Source organism: Triturus cristatus, chromosome 4_1 (genome assembly GCF_964204655.1).
Source record: "Triturus cristatus chromosome 4_1, aTriCri1.1, whole genome shotgun sequence".
NCBI classification, from domain to species: domain Eukaryota; kingdom Metazoa; phylum Chordata; class Amphibia; order Caudata; family Salamandridae; genus Triturus; species Triturus cristatus.
The window spans coordinates 1267380648-1267398315 of NC_140585.1; the positions used below are offsets into that span (position 1 = coordinate 1267380648).

Genomic DNA, 17668 nt, shown 5'->3' on the forward strand with positions numbered 1-17668 from the left:
ACGGTTGACGTGCCCAAGTGGGAGCCACTAGTATTAGTGTTAGTGACTGTTGTTTCAGTTTGCGTACCACAAATGGAATTAGTGGGAGAGGCGGAAAAGCGTACGCAAATCTGCCTGACCAGTTCATCCATAGGGCATTGCCCTTCGACTGTGGGTGTGGAAACCTGGCGGCGAAGGTTGGGCATTTTGTGTTTTCGGGAGTGGCGAACAGGTCTATGTCTGGTTGTCCCCACTTTTGGAAGAAGGGGAGTAGAACCTTGGGGTGTAGTTCCCATTCGTGGATCTGTTGTGTGTGGCGACTTAGGAGGTCGGCCACTTGATTGTGGATGCCTGGGAGATGTTCTGCTAACAGGTAGATGTTTTGGGGAATTGCCCATCTCCAGATTTGCTGTGCCAGTTGGGACAGTTGGAGAGAGTGTGTCCCTCCCTGTTTCTGTATGTAATACATTGTCGTCATGTTGTCTGTGCGTATGAGGACAGTTTTGTTCTTTAGGTGAACTTGAAAGGATTTTAGTGCTAGGAACACTGCTAAGAGTTCCAGGTGGTTGATGTGGAGCAGTTTCTGTTGACTGGTCCATCTGCCCTGAGTGGTATGGTGAAGGAGGTGGGCTCCCCACCCTGTGAGAGATGCGTCGGTAGTTAGCACAACTTGTGGAAGAGGCTCTAAGAACGGTCGTCCTTTGGACAGGTTGATGGTGTTCCACCATTTCAGTGAGCGAAGCGAGCGACTGTCCACCAACACCAGATCGGTAAGTTGTCCGTGAGCTTGGTTCCACTGTTGTGCTAGACATTCCTGTAAGGGACGCATCTGAAGTCGTGCGTGTGGGACTATGGAGATGCAGGACGCCATCATGCCTAGGAGCTGCATGAACACTCTTGCTGGAAGAGATGGATGAGTTTGAAATTGAGAGATGAGATTTTGTATACTGGCTATCCTGGCAGTGCTGGGATAAGCAATGGCTTTGGATGTATCTATGGTTGCTCCTAGATACTGATGTAAGTGGGAAGGTTGTAGATGGGATTTGGGGTAGTTGATAGTGAACCCCAAATTGTGGAGAGTTTGAATGGTGCGATGAGTGTGGAGAACGCATTTTTGGTGAGTATTGGCTTTTATGAGCCAATCGTCCAGATAGGGGAAGACATGGATCTGCTGTCTTCTGAGGTGCGCTGCCACGACTGCTAAGCACTTGGTGAACACTCTGGGTGCTGTTGTTACTCCGAATGGGAGAACTGTGAATTGATAGTGTTGCCCATCTACCACAAATCGTAGATATTTTCTGTGAGCGGGATGCATAGGGATGTGAAAGTACGCGTCCTTGAGGTCCAATGTGGCAAGGAAGTCTCCCTGTTGTAACAGTGGGAGGACTTGTTGGAGGGTGGTCATATGAAAATGATCTGAATGTATATTGAATATGCTACTTACCAGTATGCATCTGTTCTTGGCATGTAGGGCTGCTGACATTCATATCTGTGCATAGATCGCCGCCTAGTGTTGGGTCCGGATGTTTGCACGTTGTTGTCCTGGAAGAGTCTTCGAGGTATCCTGGGATAGGTGACTCCTCCCCTGGACTACAGTGCGCATGGGCATCCTCTCCATCCTCAGATTGTTTTTCGCCATTGTGGCAGTGATGGAGTAGATACAGAAAAGTGATGACCATGCTTACAGTAATTCTGAGAGCTGCAGCTGCTACAGGCGCCGGGGAGGAGGGAGGGCGATATGAATGTCAGCAGCCCTACATGCCAAGAACAGATGCATACTGGTAAGTAGCATATTCAGTTCGAGGCATGTGGGCTGCTGAATTCATATCTGTGCATAGAATGTATAGCAGTGCCCTCTATTAGCGGCGGCTACCAGTGCCAGCTGCAGCGGTCTGAAAAAGGGTTTTGAGAACAGCCTGTCCTACAGCTGCCTGCTGTTTTGATTGCACATCTACACAATAGTGTTTGGTAAATGTGTGTGTGGTGGACCAGGTGGCTGCTCTACATATATCATGCAGGGGAATATTTCCTAGAAAAGCCATGGAGGCCCCTAACTTACGTGTTGAGTGGGCTCGTGGGGGAATAGTTAATGTGCGTTTTGCCTTCTGATAACAAATTTGAATACACTTAACTATCCATCTGGCTATCCCTGCTTTGGAGATGGCGTTACCCTTGTGGTGTGGGGCAAAGGCAACGAACAGTTGTTTTGTCTTCCTAAAGGGTTTAGTCCTGTCGATGTAGTACATGAGGACCCTCCTTACGTCTAGTGTATGGAGTGCTCGTTCCGCGACAGTTTGTGGGTTTTGGAAGAAAACGGGCAGTTCAATAGTTTGATTCATGTGGAACTGCGAGATTACCTTGGGCATGAATTTGGGGTTGGTACGTAGTACGACCCTGTTGGCGTGAACCTGTATAAATGGCTCTTGAACTGTTAGTGCCTGGAGTTCACTAACCCTTCTTAAAGAAGTGATTGCTACTAGGAAAGCTACTTTCCAGGTGAGGAATTGAATCTCGCATGAGTGGAGAGGTTCAAAGGGTGGACCCATCAGGCGTGTGAGGACCAGGTTGAGGTTCCACATTGGAGCCGGTGGGTGGCTTGGTGGAATGACTCGTTTAAGTCCTTCCAAGAATGCTTTGATGGCAGGCACTCTGAATAGTGAGAGGTGCTGCCTGGTTTGCAGATAGGCTGATATTGCTGTCAAATGGACACGTATAGAGGTGTACGCCAGATTGCATCGGTATAGGTGTAAGAGGTAACAAATGATGTTTTGGATGGATGCGTCCAGCGGGTTAATGTCATTATTACTGCAATAAATGACGAACCTTTTCCATTTGGCTGCATAGCAAGCTCTTGTAGTGGGTCTCCTGGCTTCCTTGATGATGTCCATACAGTCAGGTGGCAGGTTGAGGTAGCCAAACTCTAGGACTTCAGGAGCCAGATTGCCAGGTTCAGCTGTTGCGGATCTGGGTGCTGAATCTCTCCATGGTTCTGCGTCAAATGCGCGGGTTTGATCCGCAGCCTTTGATGCGGCACCACGGAAAGTTCGAGGAAGGTGGTGTACCATGGCCGGCGTGCCCACGTAGGAGCAACTAGGACGAGTGTCAGGGAGTGTTGTCTGAGTTTGCGAGCCACCAGCGGTATCAACGGCGCTGGGTGAAAAGCGTACGCAAATCTGCCGGACCAGTTCATCCATATCGCATTGCCCTGCGACTGCGGATGTGGGAACCTGGCGGCAAAGCTTTGGCATTTTGCGTTTTCGCTTGTGGCGAAGAGGTCTATCTCCGGATGACCCCACTGCTGGAAGTACGGTTGGAGTACTGATGGGTGTAACTCCCACTCGTGCATCTGGTGGCTGTGTCTGCTGAGCAGATCCGCCATCTGGTTGTCCTTGCCCGGGAGGTGCTCTGCCATGAGGAACATGTTCCTCTGAATGGCCCACTTCCACATGCTCTGAGCCAGATGAGACAACTGTGGAGAGTGTGTTCCTCCCTGCTTCTGTATGTAGTACATGGCAGTCATGTTGTCCGTCCGGATCAACACGACTTTGTTGCACAGATGTACTTTGAATGCCTTCATGGCCAGGAAGATTGCCATCAGTTCCAGAAGGTTGATGTGCATCTTCTTCTGTTGTGTCGTCCATAGTCCCTGCACTGTGTAGTGGAGTACATGAGCTCCCCATCCCTGGAGAGACGCGTCCGCTGTCAGTACTATTTGTGGAACAGGCTCTTGGAACGGTCGGCCCTTGCAAAGGTTTTGAGGATTCCACCAATGCAGAGAGTTGTATGCCCGACCGCTCACCAACACTAGGTCTTTCAACTGTCCTTGAGCCTGATTCCACTGACGTGCTAAGCACTCCTGAAGCGGGCGCATATGTAGTCTCGCGTGTGGGACTATGAAAATGCAGGAGGCCATCATGCCTATCAACTGCATGAACACTCGTGCTGGAAGTGAGTGTTGGGGTTTGAACCTGGAGATCAGCATTTGCATGCTGTTGATCCTCACTAAATTTGGCTGAGCTGTGGCCGCCAGAGTGTCTATAGTTGCACCTAGGTACTGTTGTACGTGTGCGGGCTGGAGATGGGATTTTGGGTAATTTAGTGAGAACCCCAGACTGTGAAGGAGGTGAATGGTGCGGGACATGTGGCTGGCACATTGCTGGGCTGACTTCGCTTGAACGAGCCAGTCGTCCAGGTAAGGGTAGACGTGTATGTGCTGCCTCCGTAGATGTGCCGCCACCGTAGCTAGGCACTTTGTAAACACCCTTGGTGCCGTTGTCACGCCGAAGGGAAGGACTCTGAATTGGTAGTGCTGTCCTTGAACAGTGAACCTGAGGTATTGTTTGTGTGATGGGTGAATGGGTATGTGGAAATACGCATCCTTGAGGTCCAGTGTGGCTAGAAAGTCTCCCTGCTTGAGCAGTGGGAGGACTTGCTGGAGAGTGAGCATGTGAAAATGCTCGGAAAGAATGCATCTGTTTAGGGGTCTCAGGTCCAATATAGGTCTGAGTGACCCGTCTTTCTTCGGTATTAAAAAGTACAGGGAGTACACCCCCGTACCTTGCTCGTGGACGGGTACGACCTCTATTGCGCCTTTTAGAAGCATGCTTTGCACCTCCTGCTGTAAGAGCGTTAAGTGCTCTGAGGACATAGGACGGTTTCTTGGAGGAATTGTGGGTGGAGTGGAGGTTAGCTCTAGACAGTAACCGTATTTGACAATATCTTTGACCCACCTGTCCGTGGTGATGGAGTTCCACGTGGACAGGAACCTTTGTAGCCTTCCCCCGACAGGTGTTATGTGGTCGGGAGGAAGGGAGAGGGCGTCACTGCTTGTTCTTGGGGGAGGACCTGGTGTTGCCGTAGCCGCGTCCTCTTCCCTTTGTACTGGAGCCACGATATCCACCCCGGGTGTTTTGATCGTAGGTGGTTTGTGTATTGCCCTTGTTGTATGTCTGCTGTGACCCCTGTCCTCTACCTGCTCCTCTATTTCCGGGGCGACGAAAGGAGCTGCTCCGAAAGGACTGAGTCTGGAGAGCCCCCATGGACTTTGCGGTGTCCGTGTCCTTTTTTATTTTCTCAAGGGTGGTGTCAACCTCCGGTCCGAATAAATAGTCGGGGTTGACAGGCTGGTTGAGTATATTATTTTGCACCTCAGGTTTGAATCCGGAGATTCGCAACCAGGCATGTCGTCGCAGCATGACGCTTGTGTTAATGGCCCTGGCAGCCGTGTCTGCGACATCTAGTGCACACTTGATGGAAGCATTTGTGAGTAACTGTCCCTCTCTGATAAGAATTTCTGCACCTTCTTTGTACTGGTCAGGGAGCTGTTGGAGTAGTTGCTCCAATGTGTCATAGTGCGCTCTATCGTAGCGAGCGAGGAGCGCTTGAGTGTTGGCTATGCGCCATATGTTGGCAGCCTGGGCGGCAACTCGCTTGCCGGAGGTCTCTAGCACCTTGGACTCTTTGTCCGGGGGAGGAGCGTCACCTGTCGTCTGCGAGTGTGCCCTCTTGCGAGCATTCGCTACGACAATGGAGTCTAGTGGTAATTGGCCTCTGATGTAAGTAGGGTCCCCAGGCGCCGATCTGTATTTCTTATCGATCCTGGGGTTTATCACTCGTGCCCTGGTGGGTTCTTTGAAGATGTCCTTGGCTGGTTTGAGGACCCCTTTTAACATGGGCAGAGTTTTTACATGTCTTTCTGAGGATGCGAAGGTGTCCATAAGAAAGTCGTCCTCGATGGTGTCAGAGTGAAGCTGCACTCCATGATTATTTGCGGCACGTTCGATAAGAGCGTTGAACGCTGCCGTGTCCTCTGTGGGAGATGTTTTCGCCCCATAGAGTTGTGGGTCCTGTGCATCTAGAGGTGCACCTGGATCTACAGGGTCGCCCCAAGTTTGATCAGGGTCCTGTTGGTAATCAGGGTCTATGTCTCCGTGGTAGGGGACTTGGTCATCCATGTAATCCCCCAACACATCCGTGTCGGAGTGTGTGGGAGAGTATGATTGTGGATCTTGGTAGGGCGAGTGGTAAGATTCACTTAGGAGAGGTTCTGAGTCCACAGGCAGCTTCCTTTTTAGCGGGATCCGGAAAGGGTCCAAAGGTGGCTCCGAAGTTATCCTCCGTTCGTGGATAACCATCCTGCCGGTGATGGCGTCGATGACATGTGACGGAGACGCCTCAGTAGGTGTTGTTGTGGTGTGGGCGACCCGTGTCCTGAGTTGGAATATTTTTGGGATCGTGGACGGAGGCAGGCCAAAAGTAATGTTGGCTGGCGCCGAAGAGGCTGCTGGAGCTTTTATTGGGCCGGAGCCCGACGTGTCCTGGAGGACCGTTTTGGTTTTGCTGCTTTGTGCTGCACCAGGTCGCACTTGGAGCGTATTTGAGGCTTTCGCGCCGACCAGGTCTGTCGAGGCGGTCGTCGACTTTTTCGGCGCCGGCGGGTCATCGAGTCGAGGGGCGGGAATGGCCGTCGACGTCTTCGATGCATGGGGCTTCGGTGTTGCCGTGGAAGCGATGTGAGACTCAGCCGGCAGTGTGACCTTTGGTGTCGGAGTCGATGGCGTCGACGCCGGGAACCGATCAGGTTTGTTGGCACCGAAGGCCTTTTTCCGCATGCCGACTCCGACGTCGGCTGCTTCAAGTTCGGCACCGAAGTCTGGCTTGGTGCGCTCGGTGCCGACGCGCTTCGCTGGCGTCGAAGGTGTGGAAGGCCTCGATCCGACCAGCGCCACTTTTGGTTTCGGTTTCGATTGAACCAGTGCAGCTTTCGGTTTCGGTTTGGAAGAAGGGAAACCAGCCGGTTTAGGTAATAATGGCTGCCGCTGAACAACCGAGGCCGGGACCGAGGGCGGGGCCGAAGAACTGCGGGATAGGTCTCGGGTAAGGCCCGAAGGCGATCCCTCGACCGGAGCCATAGACTGTGGCACTGGGCTCTCTTCAGTCTGAACGGGTAGGCCTTGCTCGTCATTGGAGCTACTCTCTTCGGCCCCTAAGGCCTCATCGTAGTCTCCTACCTCGGTGTCGTCTTCATCTCTGCGAAAGAGTGATTCGTCAACGTCGTTCGATCCCGAGTCATGTTCGGAAACGGATCTGGAGGGTAGGATCTCCAATTCTTCGACATCTTCGGTCTCGGCGTTGAAGATGTCTGCCGGGGCCGGTGCCGCGTGCTGCGCTTCGAGTCTTGCCGCTCGTCGAGTCCGTAGAGTCTTCTTGGAACGGAACCGGGCACAGGCCATGCATGTCGATTCGTCGTGATCCGGCGAAAGGCATTTGTTGCACACCGGATGGACGTCGATGTTGGGATATTTCGCATTGCATACCGGACATCTTTTGAACGGTGTCCTCGATTCCATCGTCGATGGGCAGGTAAGAAGCGAAAAGTCGGTGCTGAAAGTTGTTAAACTAACAAAGGAGTATCGAAACCGATCGAGAAAACAGTACCGACGCGAACTAAAGGCCTTTTGGCCTCGATAAAGTTTTTCCTAACTTGAGCTAAGATAGCACATCCGAACCCAATGGCGGAAAAAAACAATGAGGATGGAGAGGATGCCCATGCGCACTGTAGTCCAGGGGAGGAGTCACCTATCCCAGGATACCTCGAAGACTCTTCCAGGACAACAACGTGCAAACATCCGGACCCAACACTAGGCGGCGATCTATGCACAGATATGAATTCAGCAGCCCACATGCCTCGAACACTGGTTTAGCAGTCTGAGATCCAGTATGGGCCGTAATGTTTTGTCCTTTTTGGGAATGAGGAAGTATAGAGAATACACCCCGGTTCCCTGATGTTGAAGGGGGACTGGTTCTGTCGCATGTTTTTGTAACAGGGATTGAACTTCTTGTTTGAGGAGAGAGAGATGATGTGAGGACATTGGACGTTGTTTGGGTGGTATGTTTGGGGGGGATTGTATGAGTTCTAGGCAGTAGCCAGACTGGATAATTTGTCTTACCCATCTGTCTGTGGTGATGGAAGTCCAGACAGGTAGGAATTGTTGGAGCCGCCCCCCGACCGGAGTGGAATGGTCTGGGGGGAGTGGTGGCAAGTCACTGTTTGGTGGCTGGGGAGGTGCGGGTGTTGTTGTTGTTGCCCCGCCCTCGACCTTTGTTATTGTTTCCCCTATAACCTCCCCGGAAATAACCTCTGTTAGGGGATGTTTGTCCAGAATTTTTAAAGGTGGATGTGGTCTCAGTTGATGTGTTTTTGGAGCCTCCTCTATAAAAGGAGCGACGAAAGGAACCCCGGTTTTGAGGAGACTGCAGTGCTCCCATAGACTTGGCAGTTTCATTGTCCTTCTTCATTTTTTCTAATGCAGTATCAACTGCAGGGCCAAATAACTGCTCTTGGTTGAAAGGTTGAGCCAGAATTGCGGTTTGAACCTCCGGTTTAAATCCGGAAATACGGAGGCAGGCATGTCGTCTGAGTAAGACGCTAGTATTGACCGCCCTAGAAGCAGTGTCTGCCGCATCTAAGGCGCATTTAATGGAGGCATTAGATATTAATTTGCCTTCTTGAATGAGGTCAGTGGCCTGGGACTTAAAGGGTTCAGGCAGATGTTGCATAAGGTCCTCAAGTTGGTCATAATGTGCCCTGTCATACCGGGCTAACAGGGCCTGGGTATTGGCAATACGCCAGTGGTTCGCCGCCTGTGCGGCGACTCGTTTGCCTGAGGCCTCTAAAAGCTTAGACTCCTTGTCTGGGGGGGGCGTTTCTCCAGTTGTCCGTGAGTTAACGCGCTTCCTGGCATTAGATACGACCAAGGAGTCTAAAGGGAGCTGGGCTTTAATGTATGCAGGGTCCTGCGGGGCTGGTCGGTACTTTTTTTCGATGCGGGGGTTGAGAACCCTCGCTCGAACAGGGTCTTTAAAGACATCAGTGGCATGCTTTATAACCCCTTTAATCATGGGAAGTATATGAACAGTTTTTTGTGACTGCTCAAAGGTATCGAGGAGAAAATCCTCTTCAAGGGGGTCCGTGTGCATAGTGACACCATGGAATGTTGCTGCCCTATTTATTAGTTGGCCAAACCCTAAATGGTCATCAGGAGGGGAGGGCTTGGAGGGGTAGGTAGTGGGGTCAGGCATGTCAGGCATTGGATAAGACCAGTCATCTGCTGGTGCTGTGTCAGGGAATGTAAACGGGTTGTTTGGATCAACAGGATCATTAAACAAATCAGGGTCCGCCCCTCCCCCTAAGTCATCATGATCATCCTGTGGAGGAGGTGAATGATAGGGAGATGGTAAAGGTAAAGGTAAAGGAGAAGCAGGAGGAGGAGGGGGGGGGACGGGTTAGAAGGTATTAAAGGAGAGGAAGGACGAAGTGGTGAAGTGGCACAGTCCTTTTTCCGTATGGGAGCTGGAGGAGGTGTAATGTCCAGCTTCCGCTTTTTATATGGGACGGCAGTCACATGTCCAGTTTCAGGATTGATGTAGATCCGCTTTTGAGTAGGATCTGGTCGAAAAAGTTCATCTGGCTCCGAAGGTGGTGGCGGCGATGTCCGCTTCGGGTCTTTATGAGCCTTTTTCGGTGTGGACGTAGTTTTCGGTGCCGATGATGTTTTCGGTGCCGAAGGATGTTTCGGGTCCGATGGATTTTTCGGAGCCGATGGAGTTTTCGGTGCCGAGGGACTTTTAGGCATCGATGTCGAAGACCGTTTCGGCGCCGGTGGAGACTTCGGTGCCGAGGAACGTTTCGGAGCCGAAGGAGATTTCGGTCTTGAAGCCTGTTTCTGTGCCGATAGTGGTTTTTTCGGTGCCGAGGGTGTTAAAGGCACAATCAGATGAGGTTTGCTCGAGCCCGAGCCACCTACAGGCTTAGATGTCTTCGGAGCCGGGCCCGGGGGCGGGGCTTCTGAAGAGGATTTTCGGTCGCGACTGGGCCCAGCTGGCGGAGTCTTGACCAATGCTTTTTTGGATGGGGCAGGGGCAGGGGGGGTGGTACTCACACGCTGCCCTGGAGTGATGAGGTCATCGGAATCGTCGGCTTCGGACACGATCGAGATCTTCGGTGTCATCTTCGGGAACATCTTGAGCAAAGATGTCGTCCGGTTCTGGAGCTGGTTTGGCCATAATATGGCGTCGAGCTCTTCGGTCCCGGAGGGTCTTCTTCGAACGGAAAGCGGCACAAGCTGGACAGGTGGATTCGTTGTGTTCCGGCGACAGGCAGAGGTTACAAACCTCGTGGTGGTCACTGTGGGGGAACTTCGCTCCACACTGGGGGCATTTTTTGAAGGGTGTCCTGTCCATCAGCCGCTTCCGGAACCGGTCCGAGTTGATGTCGACGTCGATGAATGAAGATTAAGGAGTTAAATCGATTGCTAAAAGTTTTCTGCTGGAGCGGAAAAAAGTTCATCCGAACCCAATGGCGGAAAAAAACAATCTGACGATGGAGTGGATTCCCATGCGCACTGTTGTCCAGGGGAGGAGTCACCAACCTTGTGACCAAAGGCTTCTTCCGAAGACAACAACAACCTGCAATCATCCGAGCCCAACACCAGATGGCGATCTTATCCTCAGTGTGTGATCTGCAGCTCATATGCCTCGAACAGTTATTTTCTGAAGGTTTTGAAAGGCGTCCAAACAAAGACCAATAAGGGCCAAGCTCAGAAGTCCAGAAGCCAGAAAAAACAACTAACAATTCAGTGCATAGGACTATAAAACTATAAATAAAGATGCTCTGCAGGAGAAGACCTTGAATATTTGAAGTCCGACTTCTCAAGCACACGCTGGTCTTCAATTTGCACACAAAAAGTGAGTGTGTCACGAAACCTAGGCGTGGTGGGACTATTCAGTGCTTATATCAATTAGGTTCCTGTGGAAGAGAAATTTGTTTAGCCACACACTTAGCGACAGCTACAATTAATGACTCTGTGCCTCTCGAACGGAGATGAGGTGCATCTGGAAACAGTTGCCACTACAATCCATTCAATTAAATTCCCCAAGACACCCAAACTTTTCTAAACATTGATTGGTCAATGACTTCCATTGTCAACATCATTCATAGGGCTTCAAGCCTGAAGACTTTGGGGCTAGACACAAGACCTAAACTCCCTGACTCTTAAATTGCTTGATGATCAAAATTAAATACCTCATCACAATGGTTTATTGTGAAGCACGCCAACACTAAGAATGTGGTAGAGAGGAACTACAGAAAAGGGCAAATTAAAAATATGAGCAAACCCAATTTATCCCATAAGTGCTATAACCTATTTTTCATTTATCTCCTTACTTGTTTTCCAAGGGAGCACATATGGCAGGGACTTTGGAGCCCGGATGGTAGAGCAGAGATTGCTTTTTTGCTCCAAAAGCTTATTCGGTCCAGTGCTAAAAAAGAATAAGAAAGTAAATTAAGGTTAAAGAATTAAACTTAATCCAAATAAGCCAAGTTGCATCTGCATCTACTCAAAATTGAAGTCTCTCAGTGAATATGAAAATGTCTAACAGAAACCAGTAACCACATCTTTGATGCACATTTCACCCTATACAGTTCAGCACCTGCTGTGACTGAGAAGCTGTATAATAAAACAAATTGTTATACACGCATATGTGTGTGTGTACACACAATTTACATGGGTATGCCCTGCTTATTAAATGTTTGTCATATGTTTCAAAGCTTGCATTTCAGAGAAAAGAGATCCAACTGTAAATCATTTGCCGTAACTGCTAAATGAAATTAATTTTTAGCTTTCAAAACGAATAAGATTACACAGCATGTGGTCATTCTTTCAGTGCTTGTCAAAGAAGGAGTAGTTTCTTACCTGTAATCATATTTCTCTCTCAAGGGAATCTCAATTAAATTCATGAGCACTAGATAGTCCCGCACACACGCAGGGACCCCTGAGCAGTTATTTTCAAGTCACATATACTTTGCCTTTCTATGGAAAGGCCAGGGAAACATTTGTGACGGACATGTTAAATGTTTGCAACATTAGATTAAGGGATATTGCCACTTTTATTGAATTACTTTAAAATTTGGAAGAAAAAAAGGTCATAAACATTAAAAGTGACACGTAAAATGAAAAAAGACCTTTTGAAAACGTCCTTCGCAAATGCTTATTGCTTCTTTTTAAATTAAAAAGGAGGAATATATAGCAATAGGCTGCAGCATGGAAATAATGTAAATAGGACAGTGCGCCTTTACTGGCCTCTTGACCTCCAGTATCCCATCATGTCCTGTAGGTGGCAGTTCTTTTTTCTGGCTTCTGCATACAGGATCTTAGAGCAGAGCTCTGCCTTTAAGGTTTTTCCTGAACAATTTTCACGTCAAGCTTTTTAAAGCTGAACCACTTGACGTCCCTTAGGGCGTAGAGCATTTTTAGATAATTTCTCGACATGTCATACCCTAAAAAAATTACTTTTACGGGTATGCCCTTTATCCATCTAAACTTTAAAGTAATTCAATAAAACTGGCAATAGCCCGTTTCTAAGGATTTGAAAATGTAGCAGGTCAGTCACATATGTTTTACTGGCCTAAGTGATGCAAAGTGAAGTAAATGTGACTTTGAAAGAATTGATCAGGGGTCTCCGCGTGAGGGACGGGACTATTCAGTGCCTATGATTATTATTGGGGATTCAATGAGAGAGAGAACAAAACCTTCCCAATGACAGCGCTGCTCTTATGCTATTATTGAGTATACCTGACAAGTTCACTCATGCAGGCCCATCCCTTGATGCCAGCCTCTACCAACGAATCCGACGCAGTGTTCGAAAACAACAAACTGTGAACCTTGTCAGCAAAAAACTTACTGTCCCACATTATACTTTCTTTATGGATGTCTTGTAAGCCTACTCTATGGTGTCAAGTACTACACAAGAAAAGTCAATTTCAGAATGCATGCTTTTAATTTATTTACAAGGAGCTTTGCATTAAAAATTTGATTTATAGTGCAAATTTGTGCACAAAGTAAAATGTAACCCCTTCGCTGCTATGCCTCATTCCTCCTCCCATACCCGTGCTAAGCCTTTTTTTGGTGGCTATTTGGGGTAGTACGTACTTAAGTCCCTCAACTTTTTGTCAACATAAGGTATCCACGGCAAATTTTACTCCTTTTTTTCACCAACATCTTGAGGATTCTAAAGGTACCCAGGCTTTGTGAATTTTCCTGGAGGGGACCCAGAAATTAGACGGAGACAGCTATTTATTTGTTTTTTAAATGGGAAAGAAGTGCTGCAGAAGAAGCTGTATGGTTCTTTTCCCTTCTTTTTCCACAATGGTATCGACAAAGGATTTGTGGTGCTGAAATCACCATCTTATCAACTTTGAGGGACAGGCAGACTGTCAGAAAAACTAAAATATTTACACAGTTTTGGCATTTTACTAGGACATAGCCTATTGTTGCTATTTATTGTGCTTTCAACCTCCTTCCAGTTAGTGGTAGAAATGGGTATGAAAGCAATAATTGATCCTGGAAAGCTATACATTTCTGAAAACTAGACAAAACTCTGAATTTAGCAAGGAATCATTTGTGTAACTCCTTCAATGTTTTGTTACAGATTTAACAGTTGAAAAAAGTGCATTTTGAAATTGAGCTGAAAAAAAACCCAGACATTTGTGCCAATGTTTTTACGTTTAGCTTTTAAGTAGGACAGATTTTCTTAAATCAATATACCGTACATCTGCTGGGCACTTCTGGTTTTAGGGATATTTAGGACTTGTAGGTTCACCAACAGTCCGAGTAACCCAGTAACAATAACTGAACTGCGTCTTCCAATGGTTTTTCATTGTGTACCGGTTATTGAGAAATTCATTTGGTAAAATATAAACAGTGAAAAATAGGTACCAAGGAAACCTATATATTTGTGAAATGGGAACAAAATATAGAGTTTAGAAGCAGTGATTATTTGCACATCTCCAAAATTGTGGGTAGCCGTACAAGCATGAGAATTAGAGGTCATTGATCAAAATTACTTATTTTTTTCCAAATTGTCTTACATTTTGGAAGCAGAAATGCTAAGAAAGTTCATTGATAATAGCATTTGCTCTACTATTTTTTGTCCCCATAGTCTCCCGCTAAAAATTATACCTCACTTGTGTGGGTAGGCTTAGTGCCTGCGGCAGGAAACAGCCCAGGACACAACATGGACACATCACATTTTTCCAGTGATAGCCTACCCTATTTTTGCAATGTGCACACAACAGCAAAGAGCTCTTCAGAATCGTGATGGAACTCTCCAACCCCAGCGCCAACACCAACGACATACCTCCCTCACAAGAACTGTGCGACTCGCTGGCCACCTTCTTCCACCGCAAGATCGTTCACATCCACGACAGCTTCAACACCATGAGCGCCGCAACAACGCCAGACTCCTCTAACCCTGCGAACACCTCCCACACCAACTGCCTGACCTCCTGGGCCAACGTCAACGACGATGAAACACGCAAGATCATGAACTCCATCCACGCAGGATCTCCATCAGACCCCTGCCCACACTTTATACTCAACAAAGCAGATGCAGCCATCGCACCCAAACTACGGAAAGTAATCAACATCTCTCTCGAGACAGCCACATTACCGGAAAGCTGGAAACACGCTGAGATCAACGCCCTTCTCAAGAAACCCAAGGCGGACCCCAAGAACCTCAAGAACTTCCGGCCCATCTCCCTGCTCCCGTTCCCGGCAAAGGTCATAGAGAAAGTCGTCAACACGCAACTGACCCGCTACCTCGAGGGCAACAACATCCTTGACTCATTCCAGTCTGGTTTCCGAAGAAACCACAGCACTGAGACAGCCCTCATCGCCGCCACGGATGACATCAGAATCAAACTAGACAACGGTGAAACATCAGCCCTCATCCTCCTGGACCTGTCAACCGCCTTCGACATGGTCCGCCACCGCACACTAAAGAAGCCGGAATCCTAGAGAAGGCCGTGGACTGGACCACCTCCTTCCTCTCCGGCAGAACCCAGAGCGTCCGCCTCCCCCCCCTTCCGCTCCAAAGCCACGGACATCATCTGCGGTGTCCCCCAGGGCTTATCCCTCACCCCAACACTGTTCAACGTCTACATGGCCCCCCTAGCCCACGTCGCCCGCCAGCACAATCTCAACATCATATACGCCGACGACACCCAGCTGATCCTCTCCCTCACCAAAGACCTGCACACCGCCAAAACCAACCTCCATGAGGGAATGAAGGCCGTCGCTGAATGGATGAAGAACTGCCGACTGAAGCTGAACTCAGACAAAACGGAGGTCCTCATCCTCGGATCCACCCCCTCAGCCTGGGACGACTCCTGGTGGCCAACCGCGCTGGGAACAGCACCGACACCCACCGACCAACCTGGGAATCATCCTCGACTCCTCTCTCTCCATGTCGTAGCAGGTCAACGCCGTCTCCTCCTCCTGCTACAACACCCTCCGCATGCTCTGCAGAATCTACAAGTGGATCCCCACCGAAACAAGAAAAACGGTAACCCCGGCCCTCGTCAGCAGCAGGCTGGACTACGGCATCGCACTCTACGCAGGTATCCCGGCCAAACAATTACGACGATTGCAACGCATTCAAAACGCATCCGCCCGACTGATCCTCAACGTTCCTCGCCACAGCCACATCTCCCCCCACCTGAAAAAACCTACACTGGCTCCCCGTCGAAAAGAGTATCACCTTCAACCCACGCACACAAAGCCCTCCACAACACCGGACCAGCCTACCTCAACGTCCGATTCAGCTTCTACACCCCCACTCGACAGCTCCGCTCCGCCAGCCTCGCCCCCGCTGCTGTCCCCCACATCCAAAATACAACCTCTGGCGGCAGATCCTTCTCCTTCCTCGCCGCAAAGACCTGGAACACCCTCCCCACCCACCTACGACTGACACAGGACCTGCTCATCTTCAGAAGACTCCTCAAGACCTGGCTCTTCGAGCAGTAGCAGCACCCCTTACCCCCACACACAGCGCCTTGCGACCCTCACGGTTAAGTAGTGCGCTCTATAAGTACTATGATTGATACTTGCCTTTGGTAACGATGCATCTGTAAGAGACATATGTTAGTTATAGATTTCTCACATTAGTTAGATTCCTTACCTTAGAATTAGCCCCAGATATCAAATTGGATCTGGAATTATCCCCTGGCGTCAGACTGGATCCGGAGAATTTTTTCTTAGCAGTACCCCTATGCGTTGGTGGGTGGAGTCGGTCGACTCCTTGTTCGTCAAGGTGGGCGCGGTCACCGGGATCATGTTGCGGTATTTACTTAGATGCCGCCCCTGCGCACTGACGTCAGTGCTGACCTGACTTTCCACGCCAGAAGCGCAGAGCAATATAAGACACTGACCACTGGTGCGCAACAACTAGGGCCCTGCAAGGGAGTACAAATCCCTAGAGGCCAGTTCGCAGAGCAGGAAGGACGGGTAGGCCGGCAAGGAATCTATAACTAACATATGTCTCTTATAGATACATTGTTTCCAAAGGTAAGTAACTTGTTTGTCTGAAAGAGACAGTTAGTTATAGATTCCTTACCTTAGAATAGATACCCCAGAAATACCAACCCCGGAGGAGGGTCTGCGAACCAAGTTCACACCAGAAAATCCTGGATGACTGAACGGGCAGAAGCGAGCACACATAAGATAAGTTAAAACAAGATTCAAGTCCCATTGGGGCATTATGAAGGGAGAAAGAGAAAAAAAAGAGGACACTACAGACTTCGGGAGGAAGTTCGATCTACACGCAAGGAGGTGGAGGCTGGACAGATTCGGGTGAAGAACCGTCCCCTGCTGCTGCAACAGAAGATCCTCCCGGAGGGGCAGTTTGATCGGAGGATCGATGGCCATGCTCAGGTGCCCAGTCCGAGCCACCAGAATAACTTGGACCCAGTCGCGCTTGATCTTCTTTAGTACTCGGGAAGAAAAGGTACAGGCGGAAAGGCATACAGGAGGCTGCAACTCCACTTGCAAAGAAAAGCACCTCCAAGAGAATGCCGCCTTGGAAATTATAACGCGCAGAGCTGCTGACATTGAACGTTCTCTTCGGTGGGGAACAGATATAATCAAGGCTCTCCCCATCACTGAAAGAGACCTTGCACCACCTCCGAGTGAAGACGCCATTCGTGAGCCATCAGGCACCAACGGCTGAGTTTGTCCGCCCTGGCGTTCAAAGTACTAGCCAAGTGTTGAACCAACAGGGCTATGCCCTGATGTTCCAGACACAACCAGAGGCGAAGAGCCTTCCGACAAAGGGTCCACGACCCCACTCCGTCCTGCTTGTTGCAGTACCCCATGGCAGTGGTGTTGCGCCACTTTCTCTTTGAGAGAAGCAAGGAAATTTTTCAGCACCAGGCGGATCGCCTGGAGTTCCAGCAGGTTGATATGGAGCCCAGACTCGGCCAGGGATCAGACACCTCCGATCTCCGCCTCTCCCAGATGGCCACCCCATCCCAGGAGTAACACATCTGTCACCACTCTTCGCTCCGGCTTGGGATGGGAGAGCTTGGTTCTTCAGCTACCACTGCAATTGTGTTGCAGTTCCCTCCAAAATCTGGATGTAGTCGGAAACATTCCTCTGATGCGGCACCCCCTGGAACTTCAGGTCCCCCTGCAGAGCCACCAGGAATGATCAACATGCAGGAGGCCATGAGGCCCAGCAGCCTCAGTCATGCTCACTGAAATCCAGAATAGAGGCTAAAAACATCGGTATCATAGCCCGAATATCCCGGGCTCGCTATTCGGGAGGATAGCCTTGAAACTGCACTGTGTCCAGA

At 49.5% G+C, this 17668-nt stretch overlaps 1 protein-coding gene across 2 annotated transcripts in view; it reads right to left on the reverse strand.

The window, feature by feature from the left end:
- LOC146856561 (gametocyte-specific factor 1-like) overlaps nucleotides 1-17668 on the reverse strand; it is a 622279-nt gene that overhangs the window by 206560 nt on the left and 398051 nt on the right. For both annotated transcript variants that reach the window (XM_085650745.1, XM_085650744.1), the window contains one exon: nucleotides 11204-11298. In XM_085650745.1, coding sequence (XP_085506871.1) covers nucleotides 11204-11298 — 95 coding nt within the window. The remainder of the gene's footprint in view (nucleotides 1-11203; nucleotides 11299-17668) is intronic.